Source organism: Mchenga conophoros, linkage group LG3 (genome assembly GCF_057382185.1).
Source record: "Mchenga conophoros isolate Kocher_MC1m ecotype Shallow Benthic linkage group LG3, M_conophoros_male_GT1.1, whole genome shotgun sequence".
Classification (NCBI taxonomy): Eukaryota; Metazoa; Chordata; class Actinopteri; order Cichliformes; family Cichlidae; genus Mchenga; species Mchenga conophoros.
Window position 1 is genome coordinate 51,614,424 of NC_140528.1, and position 14,963 is coordinate 51,629,386.

At 43.7% G+C, this 14,963-nt stretch overlaps 1 protein-coding gene across 2 annotated transcripts; it reads left to right on the forward strand.

The window, feature by feature from the left end:
• Nucleotides 1–266: 266 nt before the first annotated feature.
• LOC146579362 (uncharacterized) lies at nucleotides 267–8,723 on the forward strand. 2 transcript variants are annotated; one of them, XM_085269224.1, is made up of 4 exons: nucleotides 267–343; nucleotides 650–1,317; nucleotides 4,011–4,274; nucleotides 7,174–8,723. In XM_085269224.1, exons 2-4 carry the CDS (start codon nucleotides 1,146–1,148, stop codon nucleotides 8,493–8,495), a joined length of 1,758 nt encoding a protein of 585 aa, XP_085125350.1. In that variant the 5' UTR covers nucleotides 267–343; nucleotides 650–1,145; the 3' UTR covers nucleotides 8,496–8,723. The 2 variants fall into 2 exon arrangements, with proteins under 2 accessions (XP_085125350.1, XP_085125351.1); XM_085269225.1 differs by lacking the exon at nucleotides 267–343 and having other exon boundaries at nucleotides 623–1,317; nucleotides 7,174–7,759; nucleotides 8,096–8,723.
• Nucleotides 8,724–14,963: the final 6,240 nt, after the last annotated feature.

Below are 14,963 nucleotides of genomic sequence, written 5' to 3' on the forward strand. Positions count from 1 at the left end.
TGCCTCACTGTTAGAAAAACTAAATGACAAACTGAGACTGAGCAGAGGCAGAAAGTTTGACCTTGTCTTGCCAGAGGTGTAAATGGGGAAGTCTGTTGTGCCTTTATACACTGCCTCCTAGTGACACAACCTGAGGAGTTGTTTAAACATAGCAAAACAAACAGGGGTGAATGTACATGCAACAGGTGTGTGCCATGATTAGTTGTTTCATCATAAATGGAATGGCGCAAACATGCAGACTGGTTGGGGATTGAACCACCATCCTTGTGATTAACAGATGACCTGCTCTACCTCTTGCAAAGCCAGCTGTGTCTCCCCTGATAGATTTTCTCATATAAAATTTGTAAGTATAGCTGTGTATTTGCAAATGATGGTCCTTGTTGCACATTAAGCGTGTTTCATGACTGCTTTCAATGCAGTGAAAGCAGAGGCAGTGGCAGCTTGTCAAGTGTGCTAATCTCCCTCAACATATGATGCATTTTTCCGCCGTTGTTGTCATTCTGACTATAAAATGCAATTTTAAAGATTCTATTAAATGAAGATACCATTATCTTTAATGTGAACAAAAAGATTTTATATGAAATAAAACTGAGCAAAATCTTTTCATCTTTCTTCATTCCAGGATGTCACTCACTTTATTTTGTGTTAGCAGGAACTTCATGTTCAGCTCAGTGTGATTGACTTCAAATGTGAGAAATCGTTACACAACTGAACCAGCAGTAAACATTAAAGTGAGCAGAGAGACTGAAAAACAAAGAAACTCTTCTTCATCATGGTTGTAGAAAACTGTCACACAGAGCTGAGCCGAGGAGGACACCTGGTGGACAAACATAGACATGACAAGAAGAATCACTAAAGCGCAGAGGAGCGACAAACAGCTGAAAATACTTAATGAAAAGGATTCTCACGCACCATAAAAAGACTCAACTTACAAAGTCTAACAGTCTTTTATTATCTGTCTGTATAATGTGACCAACATGTAAATATAAAGACCGCGGCCCTATGGGACGGTTGAGGATTGATCACGTGACACGAAAAGCGGGAACCGCTAGCTTAGACGACGTAAGCTTCATGTTTGATTTGCACTTAGCCGAGGACTTTAGTTTGGTGATCTTATATGAAAATATTTCAGTTGTGAAGCAGCAATGAGTTCAGTTCAGTATCTGAGAGAGTTCATCAAGGAGAGACTAACTGCTGTTGGTGAGGAAATCTTCTCAGAGGTTCAAAAAACCATCGTCCAGTATGAGGAGGAGATCAACCGTCAGCACAGACTGCTGGATATCAGCCGGAAACCCGACAGAAACTCACACATCATAGGTATGGACATGTTTTTAACTCTGTGCTGTTCAAGCTCAGATTCTTCAGTGTGACTGACTTTACTAGAAGATGTTAAACTGGGTATTTATCAGTGCTGTGGGTCAGTGTCCAGTGATGGACTATGTTGGACTGGTGCAGGTGTTCCAGATCTACTGGCGTTTAGATCAACTGGCGTTGGTCGAACAGATGTGTGGCAGTCTTGCGTTTCAGGAGCTGCTACCGACAAATCAGCAAAAAAAAACGCCAAATGTGTCATCTGTGACACTTGTGAGGTTGTCTCAAACACACTCCGTCAGTCTTGATGCTGTTGAACAACAAAATGTTTAAAAATGTGGCGAGTTTACCTGGTGATATCCTCATGCGCGACGCGATCGCGAAAACAGCAAACAATTAACACCACGCCGATGTTGTCCACAGGACAGCAAGAGTAAACGATCGGGAGACTCTTGTCGTCGTCATCGTTCCCCTCGCACGGTTTATTTCTCCGATTTCAGCGTTTTTGCTTCACAACTACAGCGTGCAGTTTACTTTGTGCACTAACATGGAGTCGAGTCAACCAGCGCCACCTCTGGCCAAGTGCCACAGCCTACAGCCAGATCAACCTGTGACACACATCTGCAGCACGTTTGAATTCGTGTCATGCACATTTGTACCTTTCAAATTTGTCTGTTTGTGCGTCATGCAAATAAACCTTTGAAAAGAATGAAATGACACTAATATTTCACTAGTGTTGTGTTGCGGGAATTGCCGTCTTGTGTGTGACTGGATGCAGTAAGGAGTGTATGTGATGTGTGTGTGTGAGCATGCGCGTGAAGGAAACGCGGGGAGCGAAAGAGGAAAAAGAGAGGGAGAGTGTGTCATGGGTAGAGAGGGCGACCGGGAGCAGCGTTCTAACGGGCTACTATGCAGTGTGTTTTCGAAGTGTGCAGTACTGTACCTCATCTCTTCAGTACTCTCCGGTGCCTCGGCTGATTTCTGTCTGCCTCACTACTCCACAAAAGTGAAGGGAGTTAACCCCGAAGGAGGACAAACTTCGGCCCTGGAGGAAGCGTCTCCCCTCGCGTCTCCCGACCACGGTCAGGGGACTGACGGCGAGGAATGGTTAACAGTTGTAACATCACATGTCGTTAGTGTAGTCTGTCTGTGTCTTTTCTCTGCGAACAAACATTTTAGAGTTGGTTGTTATATACAGTCTGTATAAGTGTGGTTAATCTAATAAACATTTGTAAGGAGATGGCAGTTACTGTGAATGTACTGCAGGTGAATAGTAATAAACAGTCAGACAATGACTCTGACAATCTCATTCAGTCTTGCAGATCGAATGCACCTTCTGTGGAAAGTGGTACCACACAGTGTGTGTGGACTTTCCCTGTGCAGAAGGCGACTACAGATGTTGTGGGTGCTAAATAAACAGAAAAAACTGATCCCTGTTGTCTTTGCTTACTGATTGTTTTTAGTGTTGACAATCCACATTGCTGGGATTGCATCTGTCAACATGTTTGTGGGTAGATCTGGATGTACCAGGGGTTAGTGCAGCCACTCAGTCTCTACTCAATGCGATCATAGCAGCAGGTGCAGATGTGTGTCACAAGTTGATCTGGCTGTAGGCTGTGGCACTTGGCCAGAGGTGGCGCTGGTTGACTCGACTCCATGTTAGTGCACAAAGTAAACTGTTCGCTTTAGTTGTGAAGCAAAAACGCTGAAATCGGAGAAATAAACCGTGCGAGGGGAACGATAACGACGACAAGAGTCTCCCGATCGTTTACTCTTGCTGTCCTGTGAACAACATCGGCGTGGTGTTAATTGTTTGCTGTTTTCGCGATCGCGTCGCGCATGAGGATATTACCAGGTAAACTTGCCACATTTTTAAACATTTTGTTGTTCAACAGCATCAAGACTGACGGAGTGTGTTTGAGATAACCTCACAAGTGTCACAGATGACACATTTGGCGTTTTTTGCTGGTTTGTCAGTAGCAGCTACTGAAACGCAAGACTGCCACACATCTGTTCGACCAACGCCAGTTGATCTAAACGCCAGTAGATCTGGAACACCGGTCCATGGTCACTGCTAGATTAGGTGTTGTGCTGTTTGGAATAACACTACCCTCAGCCGTGGTGAGAATATCCAGAATAAATCTAAACTAGTTTATATCATTGCACAAAACCAGATTTCAATAAATGATTAAATATGTTGACCGAAGTTTTCTGCAGTTAAATTTAAATATAGTTAACGAAAGCTCCTTTTTTGATTGACATATTTTGATTCATTTATTTAAAGTGTTTGTCGAACAGATTCCACTGTTGAGTTCATCGAGTGTCAGTTTTCCTCTCCAAGCACTGAGACTGTGCAGTAAAGATAAAGGTAGATCTCAGATATACAATACACATTTAACTTTAAAAGTTGTTACCAGACTGCTCCGAAGTGGATGACCTGTTAGGAGGCAGTAAGAGAGGAGGAAAGACCACAGAGGAGGTTCATGGCTGTGGTGAAGGAGGACATGCAGAGAGTTAGTGTGAAAGCGGAGCGTGCTAGAGATGGTGTGGTGCAGGCAGATGATCTCCTGTGGAGGCCACTAAAGGGGGCAACCTTTTAGGATGGCTGCCAAACGCACAAAGTGCTTTTTAAAAATAGTGTTTTCTGTTACTGTTCATCACATTAATGACCTTTTTATTGTGTTTCTTTTCTCCTCAAGACCCCCCACAACAACATGTCTGTGAGGAAGAGGAGGGTCTGGATGAGCAGCAGGTCTGTAACCAGGAGAGGAACTCCAGTCTGGACCAGGAGGACCCAGAGCCTCCACAGATTAAAGAGGAACAGGAGGAGCTCTGCAGCAGTCAGGAGGGAGAGCAGCTTGGACTGAAGCAGGAGGCTGAAGGCATTATTGTCTGGACTGATGAAGAGCGACTCACACTGCTGGAGACCATCTGGAAACCAGAGTTAAAGTTGGATAGAATAGGTATGTAAAATTATTATTGCTTTTATATTATTAAAATGAATATGACTCATGTAGGATCCTAATCACAGGTTACAGGTTTTCTTTTTTCCTTTTTAGAAGCACAGAAAGAATTAAAAGTCCAATCAGCATGAATGCATCTCTTTTCTCTTAACATGTAACATTAAACCTCCACTTGGTATAAGTCAAAGAAACTGACTTGAGTCTGGAACCTAACTAAGCTGTTAGCTTAATGAAGTTTTATTGCCTTAAAGGGTTGTTGGTTGTTTTCTAAATACAGTATTTCCTCGATTATCAGGAGGGTTGTGTTCTGGGACCCACCACATTAGGTACGAATCAATGAAATGGAAACCATATCTTTTCTAAAATTATTTTTTAGATGTTTTAAGCCATAATAACCCTCCCTACGCTTTTTCAAACCCTTTGTATAATCTTAAAACATCTGTATGTGTGTACAGTACCGTATCTTATATGTTGGAGCTATTTGTTCTTTATTTTTTTCATTTTAAAATTTGTTTAAAGTTTGTTGTTAGTTGACTTATATTTTGGGGTTTATTCACAAGTTTTATTTGTAGGTTAATATTTGTTTTAATGTTTGGTGTGGTTTTGGTGTTTACCTTGTTAAGTCAGTCAGTAAGAGCTGTAGGGCCATTTGTTTGTATAAATATAGAGACTGGTATTGGACCAGCATGCACTGGCCTATGTTTTTTTTTTTTTTTTTTTTTTTACCAGAGCAGGCGAAGCAGCAGCAGGAAGTAATAAAAAATGAATCTTGCTATTGCTTGCCAAACTGGACGAATAAGCCATAAAAACGCAACTTTCAAGTATGGATAGTGGACTGCTTTTGCCTGCGTACAAAATACAGGGAGTGCAGAATTATTAGGCAAGTTGTATTTTTGAGGAATAATTTTATTATTGAACAACAACCATGTTCTCAATGAACCCAAAAAACTCATTAATATCAAAGCTGAATGTTTTTGGAAGTAATTTTTAGTTTTAGCTATTTTAGGGGGATATCTGTGTGTGCAGGTGACTATTACTGTGCATAATTATTAGGCAACTTAACAAAAAACAAATATATACCCATTTCAATTATTTATTTTCACCAGTGAAACCAATATAACATCTCCACATTCACAAATATACATTTCTGACATTCAAAAACAAAACAAAAACAAATCAGCGACCAATATAGCCACCTTTCTTTGCAAGGACACTCAAAAGCCTGCCATCCATGGATTCTGTCAGTGTTTTGATCCGTTCACCATCAACATTGCGTGCAGCAGCAACCACAGCCTCCCAGACACTGTTCAGAGAGGTGTACTGTTTTCCCTCCTTGTAAATCTCACATTTGATGATGGACCACAGGTTCTCAATGGGGTTCAGATCAGGTGAACAAGGAGGCCATGTCATTAGTTTTTCTTCTTTTATACCCTTTCTTGCCAGCCACGCTGTGGAGTACTTGGACGCGTGTGATGGAGCATTGTCCTGCATGAAAATCATGTTTTTCTTGAAGGATGCAGACTTCTTCCTGTACCACTGCTTGAAGAAGGTGTCTTCCAGAAACTGGCAGTAGGACTGGGAGTTGAGCTTGACTCCATGCTCAACCCGAAAAGGCCCCACAAGCTCATCTTTGATGATACCAGCCCAAACCAGTACTCCACCTCCACCTTGCTGGCGTCTGAGTCAGACTGGAGCTCTCTGCCCTTTACCAATCCAGCCACGGGCCCATCCATCTGGCCCATCAAGACTCACTCTCATTTCATCAGTCCATAAAACCTTAGAAAAACCAGTCTTGAGATATTTCTTGGCCCAGTCTTGACGTTTCAGCTTGTGTGTCTTGTTCAGTGGTGGTCGTCTTTCAGCCTTTCTTACCTTGGCCATGTCTCTGAGTATTGCACACCTTGTGCTTTTGGGCACTCCAGTGATGTTGCAGCTCTGAAATATGGCCAAACTGGTGGCAAGTGGCATCTTGGCAGCTGCACGCTTGACTTTTCTCAGTTCATGGGGAGTTATTTTGCGCCTTGGTTTTTCCACACGCTTCTTGCGACCCTGTTGACTATTTTGAATGAAACGCTTGATTGTTCGATGATCACGCTTCAGAAGCTTTGCAATTTTGAGACTGCTGCATCCCTCTGCAAGATATCTCACTATTTTTGACTTTTCTGAGCCTGTCAAGTCCTTCTTTTGACCCATTTTGCCAAAGGAAAGGACGTTGCCTAATAATTATGCACACCTGATATAGGGTGTTGATGTCATTAGACCACACCCCTTCTCATTACAGAGATGCACATCACCTAATATGCTTAATTGGTAGTAGGCTTTCGAGCCTATACAGCTTGGAGTAAGACAACATGCATGAAGAGGATGATGTGGACAAAATACTCATTTGCCTAATAATTCTGCACTCCCTGTATTATCTCAGTGCAGTAGTAGCTTGTGGATTTGTAATTGTGGGATGCTTGGTTTGTCAAACAAAAGGAATTGCCACTACACTATATTTTAAAATACTTTGCACATATTTTATACTGTAGACAATAGCCCAGCAACCAGACCCTGAACTTCAACAGATAACAAACTGATGAGCAGTCAGGCTGAAGCCTCCATTTCTACCTGTTCATGTTTATAAAGTAAAATCACTATGACGACCACTTTAAAGTCTCTTTCTATTGGTTTTCATTTTTAATTTGTGTTTTCGGCTTTGTGTTCATACCTTAATACTAAGAGAAAGATCATATGTGTGTCCTTATTAGGATAGGGATTTGTGTTGGTGTGTGGCAAATTAGTAGAAAATGGATTTCAGGTCATTTTCACAGAGAAATGTGAAAGTAATGAGAATATTCAGAGTTTACAAAATATTTTCACCCGTTTTTCTATCATTTTTCTCCGTTTGTCTCTTCAGACCCCACACAGCAGCAGGTCTGTGACCAGGAGGACCCAGAGCCTCTACACATTAAAGAGGAACAGGAGGAGCTCTGCAGCAGTCAGGAGGGAGAGCAGCTTGGACTGAAGCAGGAGACTGAACAAAAACTAAGCAGTGAGCAGCTCCTTTCTCACAGCTCTCCTGAAGCAGAGAGCCAAGATCAAGTAGAAAGTCAGCATGTGGACTCAGGATCAACTAGAAACATGGAGCTGAAGCAGAGAAGACATCACAGAAAGACAAGTCACGATCAGAGAGTAGACGACACTCCTGTGTCAGACAGTCAGAGTAAAACTGAAACAAAGACAAATGTTTTAAAATGTGACAGCTGTGGAAAAACTTTCAACTCTGAATCCGATCTGACTACACATCGGAGAGTTCACACACGTAATAAATCATCATGTTGTTGTTGTTGGACCTGTAGGACAAAATTCAGTCAGTGCTTGAAAATTCACACAGGTAAGAAATCACATCCTTGTAGCACCTGTGGGAAGGAATTAGTTTCAAAGTCAGCACTAGAAGCTCACATAAGAACTCACACAGGTGAGAAGCCGTTTTCTTGTAGTACCTGTGGGAAAAGTTTCTGTCAGAAATCAAACATGGAAATTCATACAAGAACTCACACAGGTGAGAAACCGTATTCTTGCAGAACCTGTGGGAAAAGATTCAGTGAGAAATCAAACATGGAAATTCATACAAGAACTCACACAGGTGAGAAGCCGTATTCTTGCAGAACCTGTGGGAAAAGATTCAGTGAGAAATCAAACATGGAAATTCATACAAGAACTCACACAGGTGAGAAGCCGTATTCTTGTAGTACCTGTAATAAAACATTCACTCAGAACTCAACACTGCGATCTCACGTAAGAACTCACACAAGTGAGAAACCGTATTCTTGTAGTACCTGTAAAAAAACATTCACTCAGAACTCAACACTGCGATCTCACGTAAGAACTCACACAGGTGAGAAGCCGTTTTCTTGCAGCACCTGTGGAAAAAGATTCAGTAAGAAATCAAACATGGAAATTCATACAAGAACTCACACAGGTGAGAAGCCGTATTCTTGTAGTACCTGTAAAAAAACATTCACTCAGAACTCAACACTGCGATCTCACGTAAGAACTCACACAGGTGAGAAACCGTATTCTTGCAGAACCTGTGGGAAAAGATTCAGTGAGAAATCAAACATGGAAATTCATACAAGAACTCACACAGGTGAGAAGGCGTATTCTTGCAGCACCTGTGGAAAGAAATTCAGTCAAAACACACACTTAAAGAAACACATAAGAATTCATACTGGTTGAAATATTCATGCTTACAAAGTGTGAGACAGCTGTGAGTGATTTCAATGCAGTGAAAGCAGAGGCAGTGGCAGCTTGTCAAGTGTTCTAATCTCCCTCCAGTCTATTGGTGACCTCACTTAACATTAAGATAAATCCTTCTGTTGTGATTCTGTGATTTATAAAATGTAATTTTAATGATTATATTCAGTGAATATATGTTTGTTGTGAACAAAAAGCTTTTATATGAAATAAAACTTTGAACAAAATCTTTTCATCTTTCTTCATTCCAGGATGTCACTCACTTCTGAAAATGTGAAACTAATCTTTGGCTACGTTCACACTGCAGGCAAAAGCGCATCAAATCCGACTTTTTTGACCCTATGTGACCCATATCCAATCATGGTATGACAGTGTGAACGGCACAAATCCAATATTTTCAAATCCGATCTGGGTCACTTTCGTATGTGGTGCTGAATCCGATACACATCTGATGTTTTAGAAAGCGACTGCTGTTTGTATGGTCACGTCGCATTAAAGGCGTCTTTTACGTCACTGACACAAGACAGACGCCAATTATCAGCGCCGGAGAAGACATCGCGAACGCTTCCTGGCCATCTCGTGTGGATGTTAGTGAAACAGTTGGTAAGACAGCGTTGGAGGAACGTGGAAATTTTATTTGTACTGTACAATCGGCAGATTTTGACAGAAATCTGCAACTATCCTTTGAAGCACCGCTCCTCTCTAAAACAGCAATAAGGATCATTATTAGGCCATATGTAAATAACACAATAACTTTATTACTCAAAGCAAAATTGGGAAACGTACAGTCAAACAATACGGTTTGCTCTGGGTCTAAACAGAGCGCGTTGTGTGAGACGTCTTTTTTTGCGCATGCGGGCTGCTTTGAGGGTTCACACTAGAGCACATTTGCTGTTGCATTTTATTTGTAGTGTGAACAAGCAGGCAAAAAAATTGGAATTGAGCATTAAGACCTGCAGTGTGAACGTAGCCTAAGAGACGTGTTTGGTTTTGCCTCATAAATCATTGTGTGTGTGTGGAGAGAGTTTTTCCGGAGGGTTAAATTGGGTGTTTTGCTAAAAAGTGATTCCAATGTTTCCATTTGTTTTGTTTTTTGTAATGTATAATGTCTTTACTTAAATTGTCTAATAGACTTTAGTGAGCAGGATTTGCAAAGGGGTTATATACAAAGTGTAAAAGTGTCTTTATGACTTTGCATTATTGTACCAACATTATAACCAATCCACTCCTTTTTGGCCACTTGAAATATGTTTACAGCCAGCTCATGCTTAAAAAATACATTTTTAAAGTCAGTGAGGTTTTTTTGGCTGGATAAACAAATGATATATAAAATTCACTTTGCAAATAACATAATTCAGTTTTTGACACCATCAGCTCTCCTTCACAGTTGAGTGACATCCAACTCTTGAATTGAATTGAATGAATGCTTTATTGGCCATATGCAGGTCGCCCCGCAGAGGAATAGGACACCCCCCCCCCCCCCCCCCCCCCGACTTACACACACAACAAAGACATCACATGGGAATACAGTCGGAGATTGGCAGCATTACAGAAAAAAAACACTGAAAAAGTACACAACAATGGGAAAAGTACGAGAGGAAAAATAAAAAGAGACCTCTCCTCATGCTGGGCACCTATGGGAGGACAGCATGAGAACAGGAAACAAAAAAAACTCCTCTGCACAGAGAGCACATAAATGTCCACATCACAACATTGGAGCACGTGACAAGCCACAGGGGTTGGGTAGGGGGTGAGGAGTAATCCGAAGGAACACAGCAGTCGTCCTGCACAGCGCAACCATTCCAGCGCCGCACACAGACCCGCCGTCTTCCCCCACAGGAAACAAGCATCGAAGGCGTTTGGAAAGAATAGAATAGAATAGAATTCAACTTTATTGTCATTGCACATGCACAGGTACAGGGCAACGAAATGCAGTTTGCATCCATCCAGAAGTGCTTTAGTGATATAGATATATTACAATATATATTGGCAATAATATAGATATGTGAGTATATTACAGAAATGGGTCTATTATGGTATGTTATAATGTACACGGTATGAAGTATGTTGTGAATATTCTATAACTATAAGTATGTACAGGCTGTAGTGAGTACAAGCTATGTACAGGCTATAAACAGGATATAAATATGAAAAACTATACAGAATATGAAATAAATAACTTTACAGAATCTGAGATATACAGCTATACAGAAATGGGAACTATGCAAGTTGTAAACAGTTGTAGGATTAAAGATTATTGAATGTACAGAATGATTATTTACACAGAGCTATACAGTAGTGCAGTTAAGATAAGTGAGGGTGTAGATAGTTTCTACAGAGGCTATATAAAGTGCTAGTGGTTGTGAGTGGTGTTCAGTCCATGTTATTATTGTGTGTTTGAGGGTACAGTTATCCATTGTGGGTGTGTGTATGTTCAGTCCATGAGTTTAACGTGGGTCAGATGTCAGGAGGCAGAGTTCAGGAGTCTGACAGCTGTGGGGAAGAAGCTGTTCCGGTACCTGGTGGTCTTAGTCCGGAGGCTCCTGTAGCGCCTCCCAGAGGGCAGGAGGGTGAAGAGTCCATGTGACGGGTGACTGGGGTCTTTGATGATTTTCCCAGCCCTTTTCAGACACCGCTTCCTGTAGCCGCGTCATATAACGTGCGGAGGGCGGTGAAAGAGGCGAAGCAGCGCTACGGGAGGAAACTAGAGTCACAACTCCAACAGAGTGACTCTAGGAGCCTGTGGCGGGGACTAAGGACAATAACGGACTATAAAGCACCAACAACCGGTATGACGAACGCGGCCGTGACTCTGGCAGACGAGCTGAACACTTTCTATGCTCGCTTCGAGGCTGCAGCTAAGGTCTCCAACAATGCTAGTGTTAGCGGTGCTAACGGCTGCAGACAGGAAGATACTGCCAGCACCGGAAACGTGCTCGTCATCTCCGAGCATGAAGTAAGGAGAGCCTTCAAGAGAGTGAACACCAGGAAAGCAGCAGGACCAGACGGCATCCCAGGTCGTATCCTAAGAGACTGCGCATACCAGCTAGCTCCTGTGTTCACTGAGATATTCAACATCTCTTTATCTCAGTCGGTGATCCCCACATGCTTCAAAGAGTCCATCATTGTTCCTGTCCCAAAGAAACCCCACCCTGCTTCTCTCAATGACTATCGCCCTGTAGCCCTCACCTCAGTAGTGATGAAGTGCTTTGAACGCCTGGTCAGAGACTTCATCATTTCTTCACTACTGGACCCACTACAGTTCGCTTACCGTCCAAATCGTTCCACAGACGATGCCATCTCTCATCTCCTCCACACATCACTCACTCACTTGGACACTAGAAGGGGGAATTATGTTAAAATGCTCTTCATAGACTACAGCTCTGCATTTAACACCATAATTCCCTTCACACTCACCACCAAGCTGGAGCATCTGGGACTCAGCTCATCTATGTGTCAGTGGATCTCCAACTTCCTAACTGGCAGACCACAGGCAGTAAGGATGGGCGGACATGTCTCAGCCTCCACCACTCTCAGCACTGGAGCCCCCCAGGGGTGTGTTCTGAGCCCCCTGCTGTACTCTTTGTACACATATGACTGTGTGGCCACTACCAGCTCCACCACCATCATCAAGTTTGCTGACGACACCGTCGTGGTGGGCCTGATCTCTGATAACAACGAGACGGCCTACCTGAAGGAGATTAGGAATCTGGAGAACTGGTGCCAGAGGAACAACCTCCTTCTAAACGTCAGTAAGACAAAGGAGTTGATAGTGGACTTCAGCACTTAGCAGGAGAGGAACTACCAGACCCCCGTCATCAACGAGTGCCCAGTGGAGAGAGTGGACAGCTTCAAATACCTCGGAGTTCACATCACGCAGGACCTGTCATGGTCCTGTCACATCAACACCGTGGTGAAAAAGGCCCGACAGCGTCTCTACCACCTCAGACGCTTGAGAGACTTCCAACTGCCCTCCAAGGTGCTCAGGAACTTTTACTCGTGCACCATAGAGAGCATCCTGGCGGGAAACATCTTAACCTGGTTCGGGAACAGCACCATGCAGGACAGACGAGCTCTACAGAGGGTTGTGCGGTCAGCTGAGCGCACCATCCGCTCCGAGCTCCCTGACCTGCACTCAATCTACAGCAGGTGGTGCTGGACCAAGGCCAGGAAGATCGTGAAGGACCTCAGCCATCCCAACAACAGACTGTTCTCTCTGTTGAGGTCAGGAAAGCGATTCCGCTCCCTGAAGACCAACACAGAGAGACTGAGGAGGAGCTTCTTCCCGCAGGCGATACGGTCTCTCAATCACACCACCACACAGTACTGACCCACACATATGGTTCTTACACACACACTGGACTTTCTGGACTTTGGTTTTGCACAACACTGGTCACTATATTCTTCATTTCCGGTTAATACTTGTACAGCTGCTGTTATTGTGTATATATTTATTTATATTTAGATTTCTTCATACATTCTTATATAGTTCTATATTGTGTATTTTGTTGTACAGTTATTTTATTTTCAACTTTAATTTATATATTTATCTTTATCTTATTCTTCCCAGTTAAATTTACCCTTCATTCTAATTTGTGTTGTACAGTTATTTCATTTTTAACCTTAATTTATATTTTATTCCTTCCTAGTTAAATTTACCCTTTTTAATTTTTCATATTTATTTCCTATCTTATTCATAGCCTTTTCCTTTTTTGTTTTCTTTAGGTCACGAGCAGTTGTCCAAGCATTTCACTACATATCGTACTGTGTATGACTGTGTACGTGACAAATAAAATTTGAATTTGAATTTGAGATGTCTTTTATGGCAGGAAGTGGTGCTCTGGCGATGCGCAGGGCAGTTTTCACGACCATCTGCAACGCCTTCCGGTCCGAGGCAGAGCAGTTCCCGTACCAGACTGTTATACAGTTGGTCAGGATGCTCTCGATGGTGCAACGATAGAAGTTCACCAGGATGTCTGAGGACAGGTGGTTCTTCCTCAGAGTCCTCAAGAAGAAGAGGCGCTGGTGAGCCTTCTTGACCAGCTTGGAGCAGTTGGTCGTCCAGGTGAGATCCTCGGAGATGTGGACTCCCAGGAACTTGAAGCTGCTCACACGCTCCACAGCCGTCCCCTTAATGTGGATGGGTGGATGTGGGTCAGCATTCCTCCTGTAGTCCACGATGAGCTCCTTGGTCTTCTCGGTGTTAAGCAGCAGGTTGTTTCTGTCGCACCACTCAGCCAGACGATCCACCTCCTCCCTGTAGGCGGCCTCATCGTTGTCACTGATGAGGCCAATCACCGTGGTGTCTGCAAACTTAATGATGGTGTTGGAACCATCAGCAGGTCTGCAGTCGTGGGTGAAGAGGGAGTAGAGGAAAGGGCTCATCACACAGCCTTGTGGTACACCGGTGTTCATCGTGATTGTAGATGAGCAGCGGTTATCCAGCCGGACATGTTGGGGGCGGTTGGTCAGGAAGTCCAGTAACCATTTGCAGATGAGGGAACTGATGCCCAGGTCTGTCAGTTTCCTGATGAGTTGTGAGGGGTGGATTGTGTTGAATGCTGAACTGAAGTCTATAAACAGCATTCTGGCGTAGGTGTTGTTGTTGTCCAGGTGTGAGAGGACAGAGTGCAGTGCGATGGAGACTGCATCCTCTGTGCTCCTGTTCTGGCGGTATGCGAATTGGTGGGGGTCCAGGGTGGGGGGGGGGGGCAGGATTTGAAGTGTGCTAGGACCAGCTGCTCTAAGCACTTAGTGATGATGGGGGTGAGTGCTACTGGGCGGTAATCATTGAGGCAAGATGGGTTGGAGTTTTTGGGTATCGGGACGATGGAGGTGGATTTGAAGCAGGCCGGTACCACAGCGTGGGCCAAGGACAGATTGAATATGTCTGTGAGCACTCCTGCAAGCTCCCCAGAACATGCTCTGAGAACACGCCCGGGGATGCCATCAGGACCTGCAGCCTTGTGGACATTGATCCTGCTCAGCACCGCTCCTACATCGGTGGGGGAGAGAGTCAGAGGTTGGTGGTCTGGCGTCATGTCTGCTTTGGTTGTGGTTGTGGGGTTCCCTCGCTCAAAACGAGCATAAAAGTTGTTGAGCTCGTTGAGGAAGGAGACATCAGAGGATGCGGGGGAGGGTTTGGTGTTCCTGTAGTCTGTAATGGTCTGGAGTCCTTGCCACATGCGTCGGGGGTTGGAGTTGGAGAAGTGTTCTTCTACCTTCTTTTTGTAATGGTGTTTGGCTTTTTTGATGCCCTTCTTTAGATTAGCCCTGGCTGTGCTGTAGGCGTGTGCATCTCCTGACCTAAAGGCGGTGTTGCGGGCCTTCAGGAGGAGACAAACATCCCGGTTCATCCAAGGCTTCTGGTTGGGGTACATGGTGATCCGTTTCTGGGTGGTGACACTGTCTGTGGTTTCGGAGATGTAATCCAGTACAGATGAGGCGTAC

Coding starts and splice junctions, on each gene's coding strand:
- LOC146579362 (XM_085269224.1), top strand. CDS start 1,146: ATGAGTTCAGTTCAGTATCTGAGAGAGTTCATCAAGGAGAGACTAACT. Junction 1,318..4,010: donor CAGAAACTCACACATCATAG/GTATGGACATGT, acceptor TTTCTCCTCAAG/ACCCCCCACAACAACATGTC. Junction 4,275..7,173: donor GTTAAAGTTGGATAGAATAG/GTATGTAAAATT, acceptor TTGTCTCTTCAG/ACCCCACACAGCAGCAGGTC.